The following is a 22,459-nucleotide window of genomic DNA, read 5'->3' on the forward strand; positions in this document are numbered from 1 at the left end:
GGATAGGAATTCACTTGTTTGTGGGTTATCCTAGTGAAATGAATGTAGGTTTATAGTCTTAAAAATCAGAAGGTCATTGTTAGCATCAATGACCAATTTTTAGAAAAGGACTATGTAATAAACCATGTGCCCATAAGAAAATTTGTTCTTAAGGAAGTAATAAAAGGCATGTCTAATCTAGTACCAACTGTACGAGATGAGATACAACAAAGAAACTGCAACACGTATCACAAATGATACACAATTGCAGAAAGTGCCTTGTCGTAGTGGGAGGGTTGTTAGGCAACCTAAAAAGATTCATGTTTTGGGAGAGTTTTTGGACTCGATCCCTGGAGGACATGAACCTGATCTCCGGACATATGACGAAACACTCCAAGATAAAGAAGCAACATCTTGGCAAAGAGTAATGAATAACAGAATTAGAATATATGTATTCTAATAAAATCTGGAAGCTTGTAGAACCACCAAATGGTATAAAAGCCTTTGGGTGTAAAAAGGTCTATAATAGGAAAAGAGGGATAGAAAGGAAGGTAGTAACTTTCAAAGCAAGACTTGATGAAAAAGGAAACTTTTTCACTGGTAGCCATGCTTAAGTCTATCCGGATTCTTTTATCTATTTGGCAAGTGGATGTCAAGACAGCATTCCTTAATGGAAGTCTTGATGAAAGCATCCATATAAAGCAACCAGAAGGGTTCATTGCAAAGGGCTAAGAGCATCTTGTGTGCAAGCTCAATCAGTCTATGGACTGAGGCAAAGCTTCAAGGTCTTGGAACATCCGATTTATCAAAGTAATCCAGACCTATGGATTTATTGAGTAAACGGATAAGTCTTGTGTACACAAAAGGTGTGATGGAAACGTGGTGGTATTTCCTGTACTATACGTAGATAACATTTTTGGTAGTTGGAAACAATATCAAAATGTTGTCAGAAGTAAGGGTATGGTTGTCCAAATAATTCGATATAAAGGACTTGGGAGAATGTATATATTTTTGAGATCAAAGTAATAAGGGATCAAAAGAAAAAATATATTTTACTTATCCCAAGCTTGATACATCGGAAAATCCTTGCTCATTTTAAGCATGCAAAACTCCTCGAAAGGTTTCTTACCTTTTAAGCATGGAGTGTCTTTATCTAAAGAGATGTCTCCGATGACATCAAAGGAGATTGAGGACATGTAGGCAGTTCTTTATGTTTCGACAGTTAGACAACCTAATGTATGCTATGCACGAGATCAGAAATATGTTTTGCCAAGGGCATAGTTAGCAGATATCAAAGTAACCCTAGACAAGGACATTGGACTGCAGTAAAGCATATATTAAAGTACCTTAGAGGCGCTAGAGATTATATGCTAGCTTACAAGGCAGTTAATTTGGTCCCTGTGGGTTACACGGATTTTGACTTCCAATCGGATAGGGACAATAATAAGTCGACCTCGGGGTTTTGTGTTTACTTTAGGAGGAAAAGTCATAACTATGGAAGAGTGATAAGCATAGGTGTTTTTCTGGACTCCACCATAGAAGCTGAGTATATGGCAAGCCTCTGAGGTAGCCATAAAAGCTGAATGACTTAATTACCTCAAGATAGACTTAGATATGATTTCTAGTTTGTCCAAAGATTATTACAATTTATTGTAATAATAATGGTGCAGTAACAAACTCGAAGAAACCATGAGTCTATAAGGCAAGTAAACACAATAGAGCGCAAGTACTACCCAATACGGGAAATTGTATAACGAGGAGAAGTTGTTGCCGCCTAGATTGCATCAGATGATAACCTAAGGTCCTTAAGGCAAGAGCTTTTTGAAAGGCATGAGAATCAGATGTATGGCAGCAGATATGACAGCTTAGTCTTTTAGTATAAGTGGGAGATTGTTAGAGTGTATACTAAAAGCCTAGCTTTTGGTATAAACATTTATCTAGAAATAAGAATCACATTGGTCAAATGTCTACATTTATGATAGATGTAGTTGCTCAATTAATTTATATTGTAGATAACATGGTGTGTGGTGTCACACACAGAAGATCATGTTATCGGTTCCTTATAAATTATAAACAGTAGCTCACGACCAAGATGGAAAGGAACAAACCATTGGAAGGTCGTAGTGTAATTAGGTATTAGTTTATCTTAACTATATAATTACACTAGTACACTTAGAGTGTATTGAGTAGGACCATTAGAGGTCGTTTCTTTTATACTGACTTTATGAAGGAACAAAGACCTCAGTTATTATGGAAGTGTGTGCTCTTAATCCTAATATAATAACAAGCACATATATTTAATATTTATTTCTTTAATTTATCAATGGGTGAGATTTAGTTCGATAAATCAATAAGCCCGATAAGTTGGGAAATGATATCACTTATAGTGTGTGTTGTTGATTATAGAAGAAAACTGTGTCCTAGTGATATAGGTTGAGAATGTCCCCAAGAGGAGCTCATAAGGATTGTCATGTTAAACCCTGCAGGTGGACTTAGTCCGACATGACGATGAAGTTGAGTGGTACTACTCTTGGAGCTAGATATTAATTAAGCGAGTTGTCAGTAACTTACTTAATTAGTGGACATTTGTTATCTTAAACACAGGGAGACTAACACACTCATAATAAGAAGGAGCCCAAAATGTAATTTGGGATTGGTGCGGTAGTTCAATAATAGTTCTTTAGTGGAATGAATTATTATTGATGAAATTAAGTTGTGTGTTTGGGGCGAACACGGGATGCTTAATTTCATCGGGAGACCAAAACCAATTCCTCCTCTCGGTCCCTATCGTAGCCTCTAGTATATAGAGATTTATACCCACCGCATACCCACCTTCTTACCCATCCAATCGGCCAAGCTAGCTTGGAACCCAAGCTAGGGCCGGCCAAGACCAAGTGGATGAGCCATGTAGGTGGCCGGCCAAAGCTTGGGTCCCAAGCTTAGGTGGTCGGCCACTAGAATATTAAAAAGGATTTTTATTAAAATTATTTCTTATGTGGATATCATGATTTTAAAAGAGAGTTTAAAAATTAAAAATTTCCTTTTATAGTTTTCTACAAAAGATTAAGAGAAGAGATTAATCTCTTTCCTTATTTGTAGTTTAAAAGGATGGTTTTAATTTTTGGTAAAAACTTTCCTTATTTGTAAATCATCTACATGTTTAAAAGAGAGTTTAAAATTTGAAATCTTTCCTTATTTGTTGATTAAAGGAGGATTTTAAATTTTAAGAAAACTTTCCTTTTTAACCATGTTCATGATTTAAAAGAAAGTTTAAAAATTAATAATTCTCTTTTATTAGTTTCTATAAAAGATTGAGAAAAGATTTGATATCTTTCCTTATTTGGAGATTAAAAGAGATTTTAATTTTTTAGAGATAACTTTCTTTTTATCCACATGTTTAAAAGAAAGATTTTAATTTATTAAATTTCCTTTTTATAAACCAATCATGAAGGGATTAAATTATTGGAGAAATTTTATAAATTTATGGAGACAAATTAGGAAGTTTTAATTAATTAAAACTCTCCTTGTTTGTAGCTTTTATGTGGCCGGCCAAATAAAATTGAGAAAGAAAATTATTTTAATTAAATAAATTTTCCTTTTCAATGGAAAAAGAATTAAGGAAATTTTTTATTAAATTTTCCTTATTTGTCAGGATCAAGGATTATAAAAGAGGGGGTAGAGGAGGCTTCAAGGCTAACGACTCTATTCTATTTTTCTCCCTCTTTTCCTTGGTGGTGTGGCCGGCCCTATTTCTCTCCTCTCCTCTTGTTGGCCGAAACTATTCTCTTGGTGGAGCTTTTGTTAGTGGCCGGATCAAGGAAGGAGAAGAAGGAGAGAAAGCAAGCCTCGTTTCTAGCATCCCTTGGAGCATGGTGGTGGTGACCGAAGCTCTTCATCCTAGAAGATGTTTTGATGGCCGAAACTTGCAAGGAAAAAGAAGGTGATTGGTAGTTTCTCATCTCGGAAGAACGTTGCCCACACAACGTCCGAGGTTAGAAGAGGAATACGATAGAAGATCAAGAGGTTTTTCTAGAAGGTATAACTAGTAATTTTTCCTTTCCGCATCATGCTAGTTATTTATGGAAATAATACCAAATACAAGAGGCTTACGATTCTAGTATTTCGAATATGTTTTTCGATGATGTGTTCTTTTGTTTTATTTTTCTTTGTGATTTGATTGTTCTTTTCGGTTAACCTAAAGTTATTTTAGGAAATTAAATATTAGCTTTCCATAAAAGGTTTTGTCTAGTCGGTGGTGGTTGCTCCCATATCCAAGAAGGTCATGTGCCTCGCCACGTCAGTACTGGGAACCAATTATGGAAATTAATATTTAATAGAATTAATAACTTAAGGTGATTTGGGTCGAACGTGTTAAGTTCCGCAGGAGATCCAAGTCAAAACCTAAAAGAACAAATAGATTAAGTTTTGGATCAAACGTGTTAAGTTCCGCAAGCGATCCAAAATTTAATTTAAAAGAACACATGATAGCTGGGAAAAGGTTCAGACCTTTGTACAAAATTTTTGTACAGTGGAACCTCTAGGTTTTTCGAGTAGCAACCAACACTTTTTTCATCATACTTTCTCTCTCATCATTCTTTCTTTATCTCATTATTTTCTCTCTCTTCACTTTTTATTCTTTTTTCTCTCTCATCATTCTTTCTCTTTCTGACCATACTCCCTCTTCATATTTTATCTCATCACACTTTCTCTCTTTATTCTCTACCATCATACTCTCTCTCCTCATTCTCGCTCATCACACAATCTCTACCATTTTCTCTCTGTATTCTCTCTCATCACATACTCTCTCTCATTATTTTCTCTCTCTTCATTCATTCTCCTCATTTTTTTCATCATATTTTCTCCTACCATACTCTCTATCTATATTTTATCTCATAGCACTTTTTCTCTCTTCATTCTCTTCCATCACACTCTCTCTCCTCATTTTCTATCATCATACTTTCCCTCTCTTTATTTTTTTCCATCACTTTCTTTCTCATCATACTTTCTTTTCTCGATATCTCATTTTCTCTCATCACACTTTCTCTTTCTTTATTTTTTCTCATCACTCTTTCTCTCTTTTCATATTTTTTCTCTTCTCAATCTCTCCTATCACGTGCTCTCTCATCATTTTCTCTCATCATACTTTTCCTCTCTTCATATTTTTGCATCACACTTTCTCTCTTATCCTATGTTTCTCTCATATTCAACTTTATTTTTCATCTAATTTTTCCTCTTATTTTCCTCTAAGGGTAAAAAAGAAAATTTAAATTCATTCTGATTAAAAATATTTAACTAACTAAACATAATTTTTAAGAATAATATCTAAGCTCATACACATTTCCATTCAATAATACTATCATACTCATTCTGATTTCAATTCCTAAAAAAAAACCAAACACTACTAACCTATATTATCTTATCAGCCCGAAAAAATCCTAACCAAACAGGAGAATGTCACTCTCAATGTCAGTTTTGTGTAAAATAATCTTTACAAAGAAAGCATTGCTTCGTATTTTAAGCGTATTGAATGATCTTCGACACCAGAAGTGTGCGATTCTAGTCGCTGTCTTTTCTGCCAACTCTTTTTTTTTGTTCTTTGTCGCTGTGTTTCTCCGTCACCGGTCACCACCATCACTTCCGTCGATCCTGTTAGATGTGCAGGGAGATCTCAAAAAGATCAGAATCCGCGTCCACATCCACCGCGTAGCTTGACTCGTGATTCGCGTTGCTCTTCTTGGTGCCGCTCTGGCTCTTTTTAGCTGCGTCGAACCACTGCGCGTCGATCCGTCCCATGGAGAAGAGCTCCCGGCTATCGTCGTCGCTTATGGCGGCGGCGCCGTAGTCGACCGACGAGGAGCGGATGAAGCAAGGATTCGGCGTCCTGTGCGCGTTGGCTGGTTCGTACTTGAATCTGCTCTGCCCCAAATTGACCAGAACCATGGCGTCGGTGTTTGATCCGAGAATCGGGAACAGGGGAGCTTTGTACATGTCGGAGTGGCAGTGGATGACGTGCATCAGCTTGGAGTCAACCGTGAAGAACACCTTCTTCTTCCTCGGGTCGAAGCCGCAGCCGATTACCCTGTTCGCCTCCGCCCACTCCGCTTTCTCTGATTCGAAAATTAGCTTTTTTCCTGTGAAATTCCCCCCCTTTTGAAACCTAGATCTGGTAAGCGATAAGGAAAGATTCAATTTTGGGATCGCAATTGTACCGTCGAGATAGACAGAGCCATTGGAGTGGAAGCCGATGGAGCCTGGGTATGTGCCGGAGAACGATCCACTGGGGAGTGTTCCGCCGTGGGCGAGGCCCAAGGATAGAGTTGCGTTCTGGCTTTGGTTGCCTTCTTCCTCTTTGGTGTGTGCGTTGGCTTCTTGGATTGGACGATCGATTTGATCGGTTGCAGAGGGATGAATGGATTGGAACTCGAAGGAATTTGAATTCTCCGCGATCAGCTTCGCGCGATCGGTTTCCTTTTCGGCGTCCGTCGGTTTGGTTCGCTTATTGGTTCGAGAAGGCGGCGGCGGCGGCGGTTTCAGGTACAGGACGGTGATCTCGAGGTACGCTTCTTGAGGGAAGGAGGACACACCGAGCGGCGGGCCGGGCAACGGGAGGAGCATCCTCGACGTGGCAGTGCCCCCCTCGCGGTGGAGAGCCAGCGGGCTGCTCATGCTGCTCCTCCTCCCTCTCGGATGCAGCCTAACCGTCTGCGAGAACTCCGATGCCCCCGGCGGCACCTCCCAGTTCGTCTCCACAGTGCCGCCATTGTCGCAGGCGGCGCACATCCCCCAGGCACCCGGCGCCGCGGCGTCCGGCGGCCGCCCGCCTGCAAACACGAAGCGTGACCATCCGTGCTCCACCGCCTCCACCACCAACCGCGGATGCTCGTCCCAATTGAACTGCACCGGCGCCTGGCCGGCAGATTCGTAGTCGTGGTGGAAGTGGTTCGAGAAGAAGCTGGGCTTGCGTCCGGTGCTGGAACGGTAGGGAAACTGCAGCTTGGCGATCCCAGCATGGAGGCTCAGGCTCTGGCTTCTAACCTTGCTCGCTGATTGAGGCAATCGGGGGGCGGCATCCGGAGGGGAAGGGAAGCGCCTGCGGAGGCGGCGGCGCCACAGAAGTAGAATTACGAGGAGGAGGGCGGCAGCGATCGCCGGAAGTAGAATCTTGATCCATACCCTCATCTGTTTACCTGCCGATAGAAAAGTCGGCGTTGAAGATGAAGAAAGCAGGCATGGTTTGGCAAGGCGTCTTTAGTTGTTAATGCGAGGAGAAAGAGAATTGGCGTGGCAGAACAAGAATGACCGACTCAACTCAAGAAAAGGATTGAGAGAGGACTCTTCCAAGGAAACAGTTGGATTGTTTCAAAAGAACGCCGATTATTTTCATTATAACTAAAAGAACCTTAAATGTTAAAAAAAATCTAGACTAATTTTTTCATCCACACAAACTCCCTCCTCACCCCACGTTACTTAAAATTATTACAAGTATTTATCGAAATTATTTCAACTTAATCAATATTTACTTTAACATTAGTTAAAAATATTTTAACTTTATTTCCATTATTTTTAAAATTTAAATAATATATATGAGAAAAAAAATTGTAATATATCTCAAAATGCTTAATAATTTTAAAAGATGTATTTTTTTAATTCAGTTATTTAGTTAAGTGATCCATTCAATTCTATGAAAATTTTCACTATTAATTAGAGTAAATTAAAAAGTATTCATGATCATCCATCCAAAGCCGTCAATATTTTTAGATTTTTCATCCATTAAAAAAAAATACATGTAACATATCTTATGGTTGAGACTTAAATGATGCCTAGTTAATTACTACATCAATACCCGGGGCAAGGATACTCATTTTTTTTTTTAAATATATAAATTTAAGATAGGAGGGTACAATTGTAAAAGTGTTGAAGTTTGCCTGGCGTTTTAGAAATACTGAAAACTTTGGGAGGTACCTTGAAAAGTAATTGAGGGGCTGCAAAGGGATACACCATCAAAGATTAGAAAATAAGAAATCTTGACAACAAAGAGGGAGAATAAAAAAACACAAAGAAATCAAGTAATCAAATCTGACACGTTTTGTCTCGATGGGTTTGTTTAATACGCGACGAATTCTTTGGACTTTTTTATTTTGGAGGTGTGAAAGGTGTTTTCTGCAAAAGACCTATCACACGTCATTTATAGGAGAAAAAAATGATATTGTTCACTCAAACGACGATATACATGTTGGTAAATTCCGAGAGTAGTCAAGTATTTTATACTCACTTGCTATTGAGGAAGGAGCGATAATAATTTTAGTTAATATGATTAGATATGGCATATTTTTAGTGTAATTTGTGGGAAATAATGGGTTATTAATTTATTAATAAACGTGTGTTATCATCCTAATTTTTAGATCTTTTATATATAGAAATTGTAGAAGTAATTAAGTTTAAATAGAAATGAAGATGCGTTTCAAATTTTACAGTGTTAAAATGTAATTTGTATTAAATTTAAATCTTCAATATTAATAAAGATCTTAAATATAACAACTCATAGGATGTACTATAGACAATAAACGTATGATATTTCTAATATAATATACAAGAGTCAAGGATCAAATTTTATAGAAATTTATGATCTAAAATTCATTCTATCATGCACCTCCTTTGTGTCTGAATTTATCTTTATCAAAGTAGCAGATCCATCTATTTCTTAACTATAACAATAAGCATAGGAGGAAAAAATATATATATATAAAAAGGAGTAATATGAAAAACAGAGAACATGAAAGGTTCTAATTTAAAAAATACAAAAAATAAGTGGCCAATCAAATCTGTTGACTAATTTGAGAAAAGGTCAACAAGTTATCAATCAATCAATCAACTTTTACCATTTTTAAAGTAGAAAGTATATGCATTTTTATTTTATTTATTTATATTTTAAAAATGATATATCCACACCATACAAAATAGTCATGTAATTGACAAAATAAGTAACAGTAATTTACCATTATAAATGCCGTAGATTCTTGGTTATTAGGTTTTTTTAATTGTTATCGTTGAAAATCATCATCCAAAGCTGACTTTTTAAAGGGTCAGATTTGACGAATTAAGGATCACATACATAATGCTGACTCGGTTATAATCCTAATTAAGATTGCTAATTGAGCATCAAATCAAAGTTGAAGAATTTGTGTTTGTTATAATTAACGTGAGGGATAAGAATAATTTCATATGATTTAAGAAAAACAAATTATGTTAATGAAGAAAATTTATATTAATATAATTTTTAAATAAGAATAATTTTTTATTTTATAAAATACTTTCCCAATTAAAAAAATATTATTTTCTTAAAAAAAATCCCAGTAACAAACCGCTATTTTTACAATTTACAGGACTTTTTTCGTAAAAGCATGCTGAGTATTGGATCCGGGCGAACGGTCACCCTTTATCGCATCATCTCAAGTTGATTATCGGATCCTTAAAGATCCGTACCCAATTAGGATCGAGAAACCCCACTCGACTTCGATCGCTTCTCTTCTGCTCCATCACCTCATCCATGGCCATGGCGGCTCTCCGCCTCCCATCTCTCTCCCTCCTCCGCTCCCCCTCCAAATCCCTCCTCTCATGCCCTCTCTCCCTCGCCCCACGCCTCCGCCATCTCCGTCCCAGGGCCTCCGCCCACATCTCTGGCGGCGGCGCGAGCAGATGCATCTCCGCCCGCAGCCTCGCCAAAGAAGAGGTGTCGTCGTCCGCGACGCCCTCGACCGACCGTAAGCCTTCCTCGAGCTACGAGGGCTCCGTCACTCCTCGATCCGTGGACTTCAACGCCTGGTACCTCGATGTCATTGCCAGCGCCGAGCTCGCTGACTACGGCCCCGTCCGCGGCACCATGGTCATACGGCCCTACGGATACGCCATATGGGAAGCCATCCAGGTGAGGCTATTCTTCTACTTTCGATCATTGAAAAAGTTGTTGCCTTTCTTTGTGCGACTTTTTTATTCATCCGTTTCCTTTTTTCTTCCTTTGCAGGAGTATCTGAATGTGAAGTTCAAAGAAACAGGACACAGTAATATGTACTTTCCTCAGGTGTGATGATGCGTGCCTCACACTTATCAAATGCTAGGCTTTGTTGGATATTCTTGCCAATTTATACACTTATAAATGTTTTCTTTGATGAATTCATTTGTTGCAGTTCATTCCGTATTCATTTATAGAGAAGGAAGCTAGTCATGTTGAGGGGTTCAGTCCAGAACTTGCACTCGTCACCATCGGAGGGGGCAAGGAACTTGAGGAAAAGCTTGTGGTATGCACTTGATTCATGAAGCAGCAACTTTTCAGTTTTTCTATTTGTTTACCACGTGCCGTTCAGTTTAGTAGATGTTCAATACAATGCTTTGTAAGCAATCAGAAAAATTCAATGAATTACTTATGCTTTTGAGGGTTGGTAGGTTAGACCAACAAGTGAGACCATTGTAAACCACATGTTTACTCAATGGATTCAAAGCTACCGGGATCTTCCTCTAATGGTTAATCAGGTTAGGATATAACTGGTGCTATTCTTACATATTGAACTTCTTGAATACAATTTTTGCCAACTTGCATCTCAATATCCAGTGCTGTACTTTTAGTGGGCTAATGTCACAAGATGGGAGATGAGGACTAAACCTTTTGTGAGGACTCTTGAATTCCTCTGGCAGGAGGGACATACAGCCCATGCCACAGCCAAAGAGGCAGAAACGGAGGTAGGTTTTAGTATCTATATTCTGGAAAAATATTAACTTATACCAGGTTTTAATTTCTTTGAAATTGTTTTGCCGCAGGCATTACAGATGATTGATGTCTATAAGAAATTTGCTTATGAGCAAGCTGCAATACCTGTTATTGCAGGTAGGAAATCGAGGGCTGAGACATTCGCTGGTGCTGCAAGAACCTATACTATTGAAGCTATGATGGGTGACAGGAAGGCTTTACAAGCTGGAACTAGCCACAACCTTGGTCAGAACTTTTCTCGTGCTTTTGGGACACAGGTAATTAACATGTTTTTGTTTTGGCATACATTTTGTTGTTTGAAGAGGGAAGTGTGCACCTCCACTTTATTATTATGGTACATTCTTTGTTACTTCAGCTAAGGAAAACTTAGTTGTGCTTTCCTGAAGTTGGTTGTTATCAAATAATGTAGTTAACTAAGTCTTATGGTTCCCTGATATGTTACTCTCTTCTATAAAGGGAGCAACAGGCCATACAACTTTTCTACTTCCTGCGACATTCAATGGTGCAGGGCTTGTAGATGATTACTTAAAGCTACTCTAGGGGAACCCTAAATGGAAAAATTACCTTCACTGTGTATTTGATTATGATGCGTTAATAAAGTCCATGATTCTGGGATGTTATTTTTTCCATTCTTATTCATATATTTGTGCTTTAATTTCATGATTTATGCAAGCCTGGATACTTTGGGGTTTTAACATGAAATGTTTATTTCCAGTTCACTGATGAAAATGGTCAAAGACAACATGTTTGGCAGACTTCATGGGCGGTCAGTACCCGGTTTGTCGGTGGTATCATCATGACTCATGGAGATGATGCTGGCTTAATGCTTCCTCCCAGGATTGCCCCAATACAAGTAGATCTTCTTCTTGGTTTTGTAATTGTCATTCAGTCAGGTTGAAATTAGAAGCTCCAAGTGTTGTTCCTTTATTATGTATGTTTGACGAACGGACTCTCTAAGTTAACGCTTCCTCCCAGAATTACTTGCTGTTTTACCTTGCTTTCGACTTACAACATATTTGGTGAATCACACCTATATGTCTCCTTGCTCCTATTTGATACAGTCTCGAATTTATGTCAACGGATTTAAATCCAATAAATATATTGCTTTAGCCTCATTCTACTATCTTCATTGTCTTTGAGTCTTGTTTGTAGTTTATGAGGTTATATTAATGAATGTTAGTATCATTAACTACCAGGTTGTCATAGTACCAATCTGGAAGACGGCTAATGACAAAAGTGGAGTGATAGATGCCGTGTCCTCCCTCAAAGATTTACTTCTTAAAGCAGGAATCAAGGTCAAAGTTGATGACTCAGAGCAAAGAACACCTGGATGGAAATTCAACTTTTGGGAGATGAAGGTATGATCATAACTCAACAGCTATATTGTAATTCTATGTTTGATGTTTCAGTTTATTTTTATAGCATTAGCATCTTAATGATGAGGGTCCACTAGGCTCTCTCTCTCTTTTTCTTTTGCTGATGCTTATTCATCTTCGAAGGGGAGCCTTGGCACAACGGTAAAGTTGTTGCCGCGTGACCTAGAGGTCACATGTTCGAGTCTCGGAAACAACCTCTTGCAAAGCAAGGTAATGCTACATATAATATAGACTCTTCCTTGGGATCCCGCATGAGCAGGGGCTTCGTGCACCGGGTTGTCTTTTTGTTTTTTTGATTCATATTCATCTTCCCTAGCAGTTTATGTTTATGGCATTAGTATCTTAATACTGAGGATGTGATGAGGTGTCTTTTTATATTTCTGGTGATACATTTAGCTGCCCTGGCTGCTTTTGTTAGTTGATTTCAGGAAACACCAGTGTGTCTCACCTTCTTTAGCAATGAAATGGTAAAGAGTTTTTATCAACAACAGTGCTATATCATATGGAGTTCTAAGCAAGGTTTAAAATTTCGACTCGTGCCGAGGTTTCGGTCCTGGACCGGAACGATACAGTTTCAGTACCGTATCGTGCCGTGCCGATATAGTTTCGGTATTTTTTTAAATATAAAATATATTAATTAAAAACTAAAATATTTAACATAAATATTTAAAAAATAAACAAGATAAAAAATAATCTTTTAAAAAAAGGAAAAGATATGAAAATAGATAAATAAATTAAAAAAATTATTATAATTTTTAAATTAAAATAAATGAAATATAAAATTAATTAGATAATTTTATTAGGGTTTAATAAAGCCTCTTTAGATTTTCTCTACCATAATTAGGAGTTGATTAAAAAAAATAACCTAAGTTTAATTAAAAAAAATTTGAAATCCAACACCACTCGTGAGCTCGCACGACTTCGTGCTGTCGCGGGGTTGCGTGACCAGCCATGACCGCGGGGATTGCATGACTCCTTTGACGCGACCACGTTGGTCGTGCGACCCCTATGCAGTGATCGTAGGATCGCACGATGCCTCCACGGCGGCAGCGGAAGGGTTATGCGACCTCTCCGCTACTAGTCGAGCGACTCCTCTGCTATGACCACGGGATCGCGCAACACGTCGCACCTGTCGTGGGTCTAGTGCCGGGGTCGTGCCGGTGCCGGTCGCGGAGCGGAACGAGACGTTTCGCCCGTTTCGACCGTTTCGGCATGACACTTTAAACCATGGTTCTAAGGTTTATGATTCACCTTGAATTTGGGTAGCTTTCTCAGATATCCCATTGGTTGGTTTTTATATATGTATATTTTTCTGTTTCTCAACAACTTCATATGTAAATTTTCCTCTGGCTTTCTTGTTATTGGTGTCATTAATTTGTACTTGAATGAACTGTTTCAATGATGTTTCTGATGAAACATTTGGCTTCCATCGGACTGGACTTGCACAATTACTTAAAAGCTTAACCATCTGTATTTTCGATTTGACTTGTTCGGTCTGTCTAATATGATTTCTATCTGCAGGGTGTTCCGTTGAGAATAGAAATTGGACCTCGTGATGTTGCTAACAAGAGTGTGGTGGTATCTCGAAGAGACATTCCTGGAAAGCCAGGTAAAGATTTTGGGATATCTATGGAACCTTCAGTCCTGGTAGCCCATTTAAAGAGCAGATTGGATGACATTCAAGCATCACTTTTGCACAGGGCTACATCATTTCGAGACAGGTAAATTCATGGTTTCTCTGTATTAATTTTAAATTGACAACTAGAACTGCAATTTTCTTTTCTTCATTTAAAGTTGCAGTGCGTTCTATAGTTTGGTCACTTCATTTCATAATCTTTTCTTTATTTTCCCTTTTTGCTCAATGATATCTTCTGATCATGCTAAATATGTAGCATCCTTGGAGCAGCATACCCTTCGTGCTCCCCATGGAGAAATTAGTAATCATTTTATTAGAATTTTGGTTGAGCGATTGTTTTTCATTAGAACAATAAAAGTGGGCATTCTAATGCAGGAGCCTCTATATACATATATATCATCCCAAATGTAGAGTTACTTTGAGTTGAACATAATTCCAGAAAAGAAAATACAAGCTGGTTTAGACAATTTACACCTGAGTTGAATCCCAATCCCATCATTTCCCTATCAAGTCTGTGTTACATCATTCATGCTAAAGCTCGTGCTGCTTGTTTATAATTTCCAAATCATATTTCTTTTCTTTTTTTTTTATCACACTTCTGCAGGTAATACAATTTGTTGATTTTTCAAGTTAAGCATATTAGTTTATCCACGAATCAATTTTTAGTTCCATGTCATTTTTCGAGCCACAAGAACAAGCTTTCAATTACTTGATCTTTGTTTGGCGACACTATCTCCCCAATTCTGTAATTTCTAATACATTTAGACAATGTTACTTTGCTCAATTGTGGTGATCAGCTTGACATGAATCTCATCTCTTCTGAGTTTTCCCATGTTCAACATTCTGATCGCCTCCAACTTGGACTGTTTGTTAACCAGTGGATGTTGCAAAGTCTTTGTTGCACATCTAAAGTTTTGCTAAAAGTGAAAGGGTGCTTGTGCAGTAACATTGTCGATGTGAATTCGTACGAGGAGTTGAAGGCAGTGATTGCTCAAGGGAAGTGGGCAAGAGGTCCTTGGTCAGCTAGGTGAGAATCTTGAACTATCATGAGCTAATTCTGCTCTCAATTAAGTTCCCTGCATTTCGAATATGAATTACTCTGATTTATTTCAATCGAACCAAATCAACCCTAACAAATGAGATTTATCTTCGTAACCTTTTCTTTGAACAAAACTAAATTTCTTTATGAAAACCAGACCAAGTACATATATGTTTCTTCCATTTGATAGTTTAGATTCAATTCATTTTTGGTACGAACCAAACTCAAGTATCTACAACACTGAATTTCAGTGACTCTGAGGAGCAAAAAGTTAAAGAAGAGACGGGCGCAACTATCAGATGCTTCCCATTCGAGCAGCCACTGGGGAAGATGACATGCTTCATGACTGGTAACCCGGCCGATGAAGTTGCTATTTTTGCAAAATCTTATTAATTTCTTTGTCTCGATACTTAATTTAAGACTCAAAATTTCTGTAGAGAGATTTTCTCTTCTTTCATAATTATTCATTCCTACTGAGTGATCCCTATAACAATCAAGCTATTCAGGCATTGTAACAAAACTATTGCAGCGAATGCTGCAGATTTTGGGAGGGGATCAACTGAATTAGTAGGAAACTATCTTCTTACTAGAAGATTGCAACTTATATTATCTTCCTACTTTCTAAGATTTTTTTTTTAAAAAAAATTGTATTAGCGTCATGATCATTATGGTTAGAGCAAATACTCAAGATTGGGCTCCTGCTCATTGGTGTCCATCTTCCTCCTATATGATGATGTGTATGGGGAGATACAATCTTTTCTTGTTTCTTTTTTTCATTTTTTTTTATGATTGAGGTGTCTAAACTTTGCTCGATTAATCTTAGATAGTCGGTCTTCCTCCTGATTTGTCTATCTGATAAATCCTAAGTACTACTTATGCACATTTAAAGTCCCATTTAAGATTCAATTCCTTCTTTGCTTGGCTTGTAGGTTATAAGTTTTGTATTCAGTATTCCTGATATGGAGTATAACTACTATAAATAAAATACACACAAGATGTTCAATTATGTTAATATATATGTATAAAAAAAAAGGGCAGTCCGGTGTATGAAGATCTCGTCATGCGGGGTCCCAGAGAAGGATTTATTGCACGCAGTCTTATTCTATTTTTTTTTTTTGCAAGTGGTTGTTTCCAGATTAATATATAAAATAAAATTTGATATTTTTATTTTTCACTTGTTTCACATTACATTATCATTTCTTTTTTAGGTTTTCTGTTGCAATTTAGTGCTGTTGATGCTTTCCCTACCCCAATGCCAACTAAAACAACACAAAGATACTTGGAAAACCCAAAGAGAACACAAAAAGGACCTCTTCAACGGTTCAAGCTAGGCTAAGAATAATTTACATCAAGGAAATATGCCACTAAACGAAATAAATGATGAAGACCTTCTCTTGAGGACAATTAGGTTACCAAGGAAAGTATGACATTCCAATCAAAGTTCACATAAAGCCTACCTCCTTCCAAACATTGCCTCTTCTACTTTGAGAGTTTGAGTTTGTATCCGATCACACGATACGACTTTTCTTTTCTTACTTTGGTGGAAGAAGACAAATCAATGCCGAATCTCACCCAATCGACACCAAACTCTTCCAACTCTAATCATTCACAAGGATCATTTGGCCCTGTTTTCATTGTCCTTGGTGCAATTGTTGTGCTCACGATCGTTTCATATGTGATCGGACGACTCTGCACCCGCCATTGCTCTCGTAGGAGTAATAGTTCTCATGGTGACATAGAGGATGCAAGTGACTTAAGAAGTTTAGATGCTAAGCAAAGGGAGATACCGGGAGCAATGAAAATGAAAGACACTAAACATGGGGAGATTTCAAGCTTCCAAGGCAAGAGCAATTTCTTTTAGATGGTTTTAAATGAAAAATAGAATTTAACATAAAGATTTATTATAGAAAAAAAGAAATAGATAATTGTGATAAAATGTAAATTCACAAAAATAAATTGTGAATTATCTGTTGTACAATTGTCTATTGAGACCAATAAAGTCCTTTTTTTTTTAAAAAAAAAAATAGTAAATTCTTGTAAGTACTATCATGTTAAATGAAGTCTCGCTTCTTGGTGTTTCAGTAATTTATATTGTAAATCACATTATCACTATAACTTCAATTTGGTCTGAAACATGATTCTCCTTGTATCTAGGGTAATCAATTAATAATCATGAACGGTTTAAAATTTTTCAATAAAAATTGGATAATCAATTTTTTCATCATCGATTAATTGATGGTTTACATCACTAAATGGCAAAAGATAATTTACTCACCCCAATACCCTTAGCAATTAGTGCAAGTGGCATGCGACACGTCGAGTTTTAATCTTAAAATTTCATATAATAATACTCTATATCTCAACTACCCGTACCATCTCGAGGAGATAATTTACTTCACTCAAGTACTATAACAATGGGCTGCTATATTATCGATTGCTATTATCAATTTAACTGAATTTGAACTTTTAAAACAGAGACCAAACCAATTTAACCAAAATAATTAATATTATTTTTTTAAAAATAAAAATTTAAATTAATTAATATTATTTTTGAAATATAAAATTTTGAATGAATAGAATTCAACTTTTAACTTCCAAAGATTAATTCAATTTAACCTATCTTTTACCCTCTTTATTTATATCTCTGTCTGTCTAGTCTGTCCATTCGATCCGGTCCAGTTGACGACGAAGGAAACATCGAACGGAGGCTTATGGAGCTCGACTTGGTGGACGAAACGCGGACAAAAGCAGCGATTCGGCTAACGACGTACCAGCAACGGATGAAACAAAACTACAACCGGAGAGTAATCCCGAGGTCCTTCCAGGTCGACGATCTTGTCTGGAAGAAAGTGAAGCGAGTCGGCGATGTTACCAAGCTCGAGGCCCCATGGGCAGGGCCTTTCAAGGTCGTGTAGAAGCTCTAATCGGGCGCTTACTATCTGGAGGACGAAGAGGGAAGGCAGCTCGAGGGGCCATGGAGTGTGAATCATCTTCAACCCTATAAAGCTGGATGAGAGGTGCGCGAGTGAATACTGTACCTTGCATTTTTTGTATGTCTCCCAAACGCAGGGCAAAATTTGAATAAAAAGCGAAGGCCTCTTAAAGTGCATCTCCCTCAACGGTCGAACGACGATCTTAAACCCGAGTGTACGACAACGGTCGAGCGACGACTTTAAACTTTTGTCTCCACCAACGGTCGAGTGACGACCTTAAACACTTGTCTCCATCAACGGTCGAGCGGCGACCTTAAACGCGTGTCTCCATCAACGGTCAAGCGGCGACTTTAAACTTGTATCTCCATCAACGGTCGAGCGGCGACCTTAAACGCGTGTCTCCATCAACGGTTGAGCGACAACCTTAAACTCTTGTCTCCACCAACGGTCGAGCGGCGACCTTAAACTCTAGGGATCGTCTAATCTCCCTCAATGGTCGAGTGGTGACCTTAAAACCCTGGCTCAGCGAAAGGACAAGCGTTGGCTATGTAAACGCTTAAGTCTTCAAGATGTGGTGGTCGTTCGGCGCTACTCTTCGAAATACTCCAGGACTGATTGGAGGTTCGCAAAATCATAAGGGGACTCCGAATAACAAAAGGATCGGTCGGCGGGATAGACTAATCAAAGGACGATCGGAGTGACCAGACCACAAGTTCGAGCAATGCTTAGAAAAGGGGAGTCGAAAAAATATTATCAAGGAGATCAAACTAGTCCGAACGGACAAGCATTTATTAAGACTTCAAAATTTCGACATTTTACAGAACTCTCAGACTCACTCAAGATAGTCCAGGACGTCGTCACGCAGCGTGACAGTGAGCTTATCCCGGCTGATGACGCTACTAGTTAGAGCTGCCGGCAGATGGCCACCCTCCTTGAGCTGGTCGATCGTCCCATCGATTACCAGATCAAAAAGGCACAGAGCCCGATCGATGACTTGCTCATTAAAAGCATCTGAGCGGAGGTAATTCTTCTTCAATACCTCAAAACGGCTCTGCTCGGCATCTTGATAGGTCTTCAAGGCCGCCCGAGAGCCCTCCAACTCATCCTTGGCGGTGGCCAGCGCAGTGTCCTGGAGGCGAGTTGGCCGCGAAGGGCCGTTTCTTCGGCCGACCGGTTGTGTCGCTCAGCGACCAGGAAGTCCTCAACTTTCTTGATCTTTTGGGCGAGGGTCCGGACTTCCTTATTCTTCTCCTCAAGGTCGGCAATGACCCAGTTCTTCCGCGCGTTGACCGACTCGATTTTATTGTCAAAAGTGGTGACCTGTTTATTGAGCCGCTCTAGCATCGTGATCTGCCCGACGCTCTTGGTCCGTTCGGCCTCGAACAGTTTGTTGCTCTTCTCCAAAGCGGCTCGAAGTTTGGCCATCTCGGCGTTTATTTATTCTTGAGCGGCGAAGGATTGACCGCTCGACGCCTTCAATTGCTTCACTTCCTCCTCTAAAAAAATGAGCATTTGACACATGACCAGACTCTCCATCCAGTACTACAAACAAAGCAAATATGAGCACCGATCAGAAGTGAACTATACAAATGTAAGGTAAAACTTACCCCAATGGATATCTAGGTGTGGCTAACCGCGAGTGCCGCCGGAGGCATCATCGTCGCACGGGCCCGAGTGTCTTCCCATATTTTGGCAAACGACCCTTGATGATGATATGGTGCTCCGGAGCCCGGGACTCGACGCTGGATTCGCGCCATTCCTCGGTCGGCAGGTGAAAAATCGTCGTAATATGACGTTGGCAGCTCGGGCCCGACTATGCAGACGCGACCCTCCCGGGCGACCGTGATAAAGAGGCCGACCGGATGCCCGACTTCTTAATCTTTGACTTTGGTGGCAGGAAGGCCACCGATGGCGTGCAAACTGTCCCCTGAAATAGACCAGACAGGGAGGGCGTTTGATCCGACGACTCAGGAGCATTGGGCTCTGGGACAGAAGCGGGGGTCAATGTCTCCACCCGTTCGACGAAGCGTACCCCGGAAGTGGCAGAGCGCGATGAAGGCTCCGCTCGGCACCTCTTACGCCTGATCAATGGCTCAGCTGAGGAGGTTGAGCTTGAAGCCCCCTCAACTTCGACAACCGGCTGCCGCTCAGAATGATAGGAGCCACCGGTCGCTCCGACACTTGCTCAAACGGGAGCCACCTCGCTCTTGTCCTGCGGCTCCTCTTGCGAGCCCACCGGCTGTAGGCCTCGACTCCCTAATTCTTCAACAGCGGCCGCGTTGATCGCAACATCCTTGAGCTTCGCCTTGTCGGCCAGACGTGCGCGTAGCATGACTTCGGCTGCACGAAAGGAAGAAAAATCAGTTAGAATCAAAGAAATGAGTAAAGTGATCGCATACCTAGGCTGAACGGGAGTCAGGTGTGGATCGGACTCAAACCGAAGATATAAAGAACACCCTCCAGCAACAACCTGTGGATGTCATACTTCTGACTGGACAACATCGCAGCTACGTCGAGGTAGTCCGATTGACTTTTGTACTTCTTCAATGGAGGCTGAGCCGCCACATTGAGCTGCCAGTGTGTCGAAAAATTTGGTCGCTCGGGAAAACACACAAAAAAGAAGTATTCTTTCCAGTGTTTGTTAGAGGTCAACATTTTATCAAAGAAAACCAAGCCCACTCTACTCTACCTTGGAAGAGAAAAGTCCCCGGCTCGGAGGACTTGGGATAGTAAAAGTAATGGAAGAGTCGGGGAGTGAGTGGAATGCCGTGCAGGTGAAAAAAGACAACCACCCACACAGCAACCGAAAGGAGTTCGACACTAGCTGATGGAGGGAGACTCGGAAGTATTTACACACGGAAGAAAAGAAGATGTGGATGGGAAACCGCAGACCGACAGTAAAATGGTCCCAATAGAAGGTGATATGGTCGGGCGACGGAGAATTCGGCCGATCGGAAGGTGAGGGAAGGATGACCTCATACTCGGGAGGAAACTCAAAAGCGGCTTTTAGACTCTCAGCGTCGCCGGTGTCGAACCGGGACTTGGTAGAAGTATATCAAGGCCCCGAGATGCTAGCGAAAGGCTGCGATGAACTTACCATTACAAAATAAGGTGAAGGTGCGAAGGATAGAAAACCTGCTGGCAGGTTTATCGCCGGAACACAGACGTCGAAAAAGATGAAGACGAAGAAACACAAAAGCCGGAAGATGCGAAAGCAAAAGGTCGACGGAGGGAGCTTACTGAAAATGGGTCGCCGGTGAAACAACGAGGGGAGAAAAAGCGCCGGAGAACAGTGGAGGAGAAAGATCGCCGGAGCACGAAGAGCCTGGCGTTGAGGAGCACGAAGACGAAGTGTGCAAAGGCGGCGACACGCACGAGCTTATAAGCCTGGGGATCGACCGACCGGAGCCGTCCGATCTAGGTCGCAGATACCTAGGCTAAGATCTCACCGTTGAATTTAAATCGCCAAACATCACATCGGTACCCTGTCACGTTAGGCATGCGACGGCAGGGGCAGGACACATGGTGCATCGCCACGGGTCGACATTTAAGATTTGCATGATTTCCCAGAAATCTAGGTGACATCAGCCTGGCTCGCGCTAGCCCAAGGAAAGATTTCACAAGTGCAAATCTTCGTCATGCCGACCGGATCCAGGGAACATACACGCGACCAAGCAACAAGCTTCAACAGATCGATCGGCAATGAACAGTCGCACCCCGATCATAAATCGCAAAGTATAGAAGGCCGATCGGGAGGAAATATGTTCAGACAAAATTATCCAGTCAGTCGGACTTACAACCTCTTTCGACTAGACTTGAGGGGGAGGCTTGTGATGCGGTAATGATGAAGGGCCCCACTCCGTTGCCACGGTGGAGGTCAAAGTAAGGACGGTCAACGCATAAATGACATCGGCCCGACAACGGGCTTCGGCAATAACACAGTGGACCTTCGGTCGAGCAGACACACATAGAGGAATAGCTAGGTTCTGGCCGGCCAGACGGGACACCAGGGCGGCAGAATTTCGGATGAGCGGCCAATCCGCTCGGCCTAGTAGTACACTTCTGATATTAAGTAATATCCTTTGGGAGTTGGTGCCGCCGACACTGGGCATGAGCCACCAGAAGATTATACGACGGAAGCTTCCACTGTCACTTTAGAGATATACTTGACTCGTTAAGGTACTGTGTCAGAGACACTTTACTGACAAATCTTTTCAGGGAAAGGTTTGAGAAGCGTGCTCGCCTTGGGAAACGTGCACACACGCTACCAGAGCTCTATGTAAAGGGGGGAGGGTCCAAATATCGACGAAGGTACGCAATACATGCGATATTTACTGTTTGTGCTACAGTTTTTGTTGCTCCGCTTCATTCCTCATCGTCGGTGACTGACTTGAGCGTCGGAGGGTCAACACCAAGACCCGTTCCCTTGCTCAGCACTGACATAGTCTGTGTTACAGGTCTGCGCGGAATCCACAGGAGGTCAGCATGAGCACCATATCCCTAACTTTCCGTCTTTTCGACTTTCGGTCAAGATCATTAAGTATTGCTTAAATAGAAAATGCAATATGCAATGCTAAACAACATATTAGTTTTAGGCCCACATTATGAAAATTAGTCCAACTTCTATTCCATCATCTAAGAATTTGAAAGATAGTTTTGGGAGAATGAACGCATCTCATGAAATTCATGCACCATAAGTTAGCAAACAGAGAAATTAAATCCATATCCTCATTA

General features: G+C 40.3%; 2 protein-coding genes across 2 annotated transcripts; one reads left to right on the forward strand and one right to left on the reverse strand.

Annotated features, from left to right (window-relative positions):
* Positions 1-5,290: 5,290 nt before the first annotated feature.
* On the reverse strand, positions 5,291-7,339 carry LOC121988463. Its single transcript, XM_042541897.1, has 2 exons — positions 6,189-7,339; positions 5,291-6,110 (listed from the first exon to the last, which is right to left on the reverse strand). Exons 1-2 carry the CDS (start codon positions 7,156-7,158, stop codon positions 5,629-5,631), a joined length of 1,452 nt encoding a protein of 483 aa, XP_042397831.1. The 5' UTR covers positions 7,159-7,339; the 3' UTR covers positions 5,291-5,628.
* Positions 7,340-9,499: 2,160 nt separating this feature from the next.
* Positions 9,500-15,518, forward strand: LOC121988464 (proline--tRNA ligase, chloroplastic/mitochondrial-like). The gene is made up of 11 exons (XM_042541898.1): positions 9,500-9,904; positions 10,001-10,057; positions 10,164-10,274; positions 10,420-10,506; positions 10,600-10,713; positions 10,792-10,998; positions 11,457-11,594; positions 11,938-12,099; positions 13,639-13,838; positions 14,697-14,780; positions 15,044-15,518. Exons 1-11 carry the CDS (start codon positions 9,527-9,529, stop codon positions 15,183-15,185), a joined length of 1,680 nt encoding a protein of 559 aa, XP_042397832.1. The 5' UTR covers positions 9,500-9,526; the 3' UTR covers positions 15,186-15,518.
* Positions 15,519-22,459: the final 6,941 nt, after the last annotated feature.

The sequence above is a fragment of the Zingiber officinale genome, chromosome 6B, assembly GCF_018446385.1.
Source record: "Zingiber officinale cultivar Zhangliang chromosome 6B, Zo_v1.1, whole genome shotgun sequence".
In the NCBI taxonomy this organism is placed as follows: domain Eukaryota; kingdom Viridiplantae; phylum Streptophyta; class Magnoliopsida; order Zingiberales; family Zingiberaceae; genus Zingiber; species Zingiber officinale.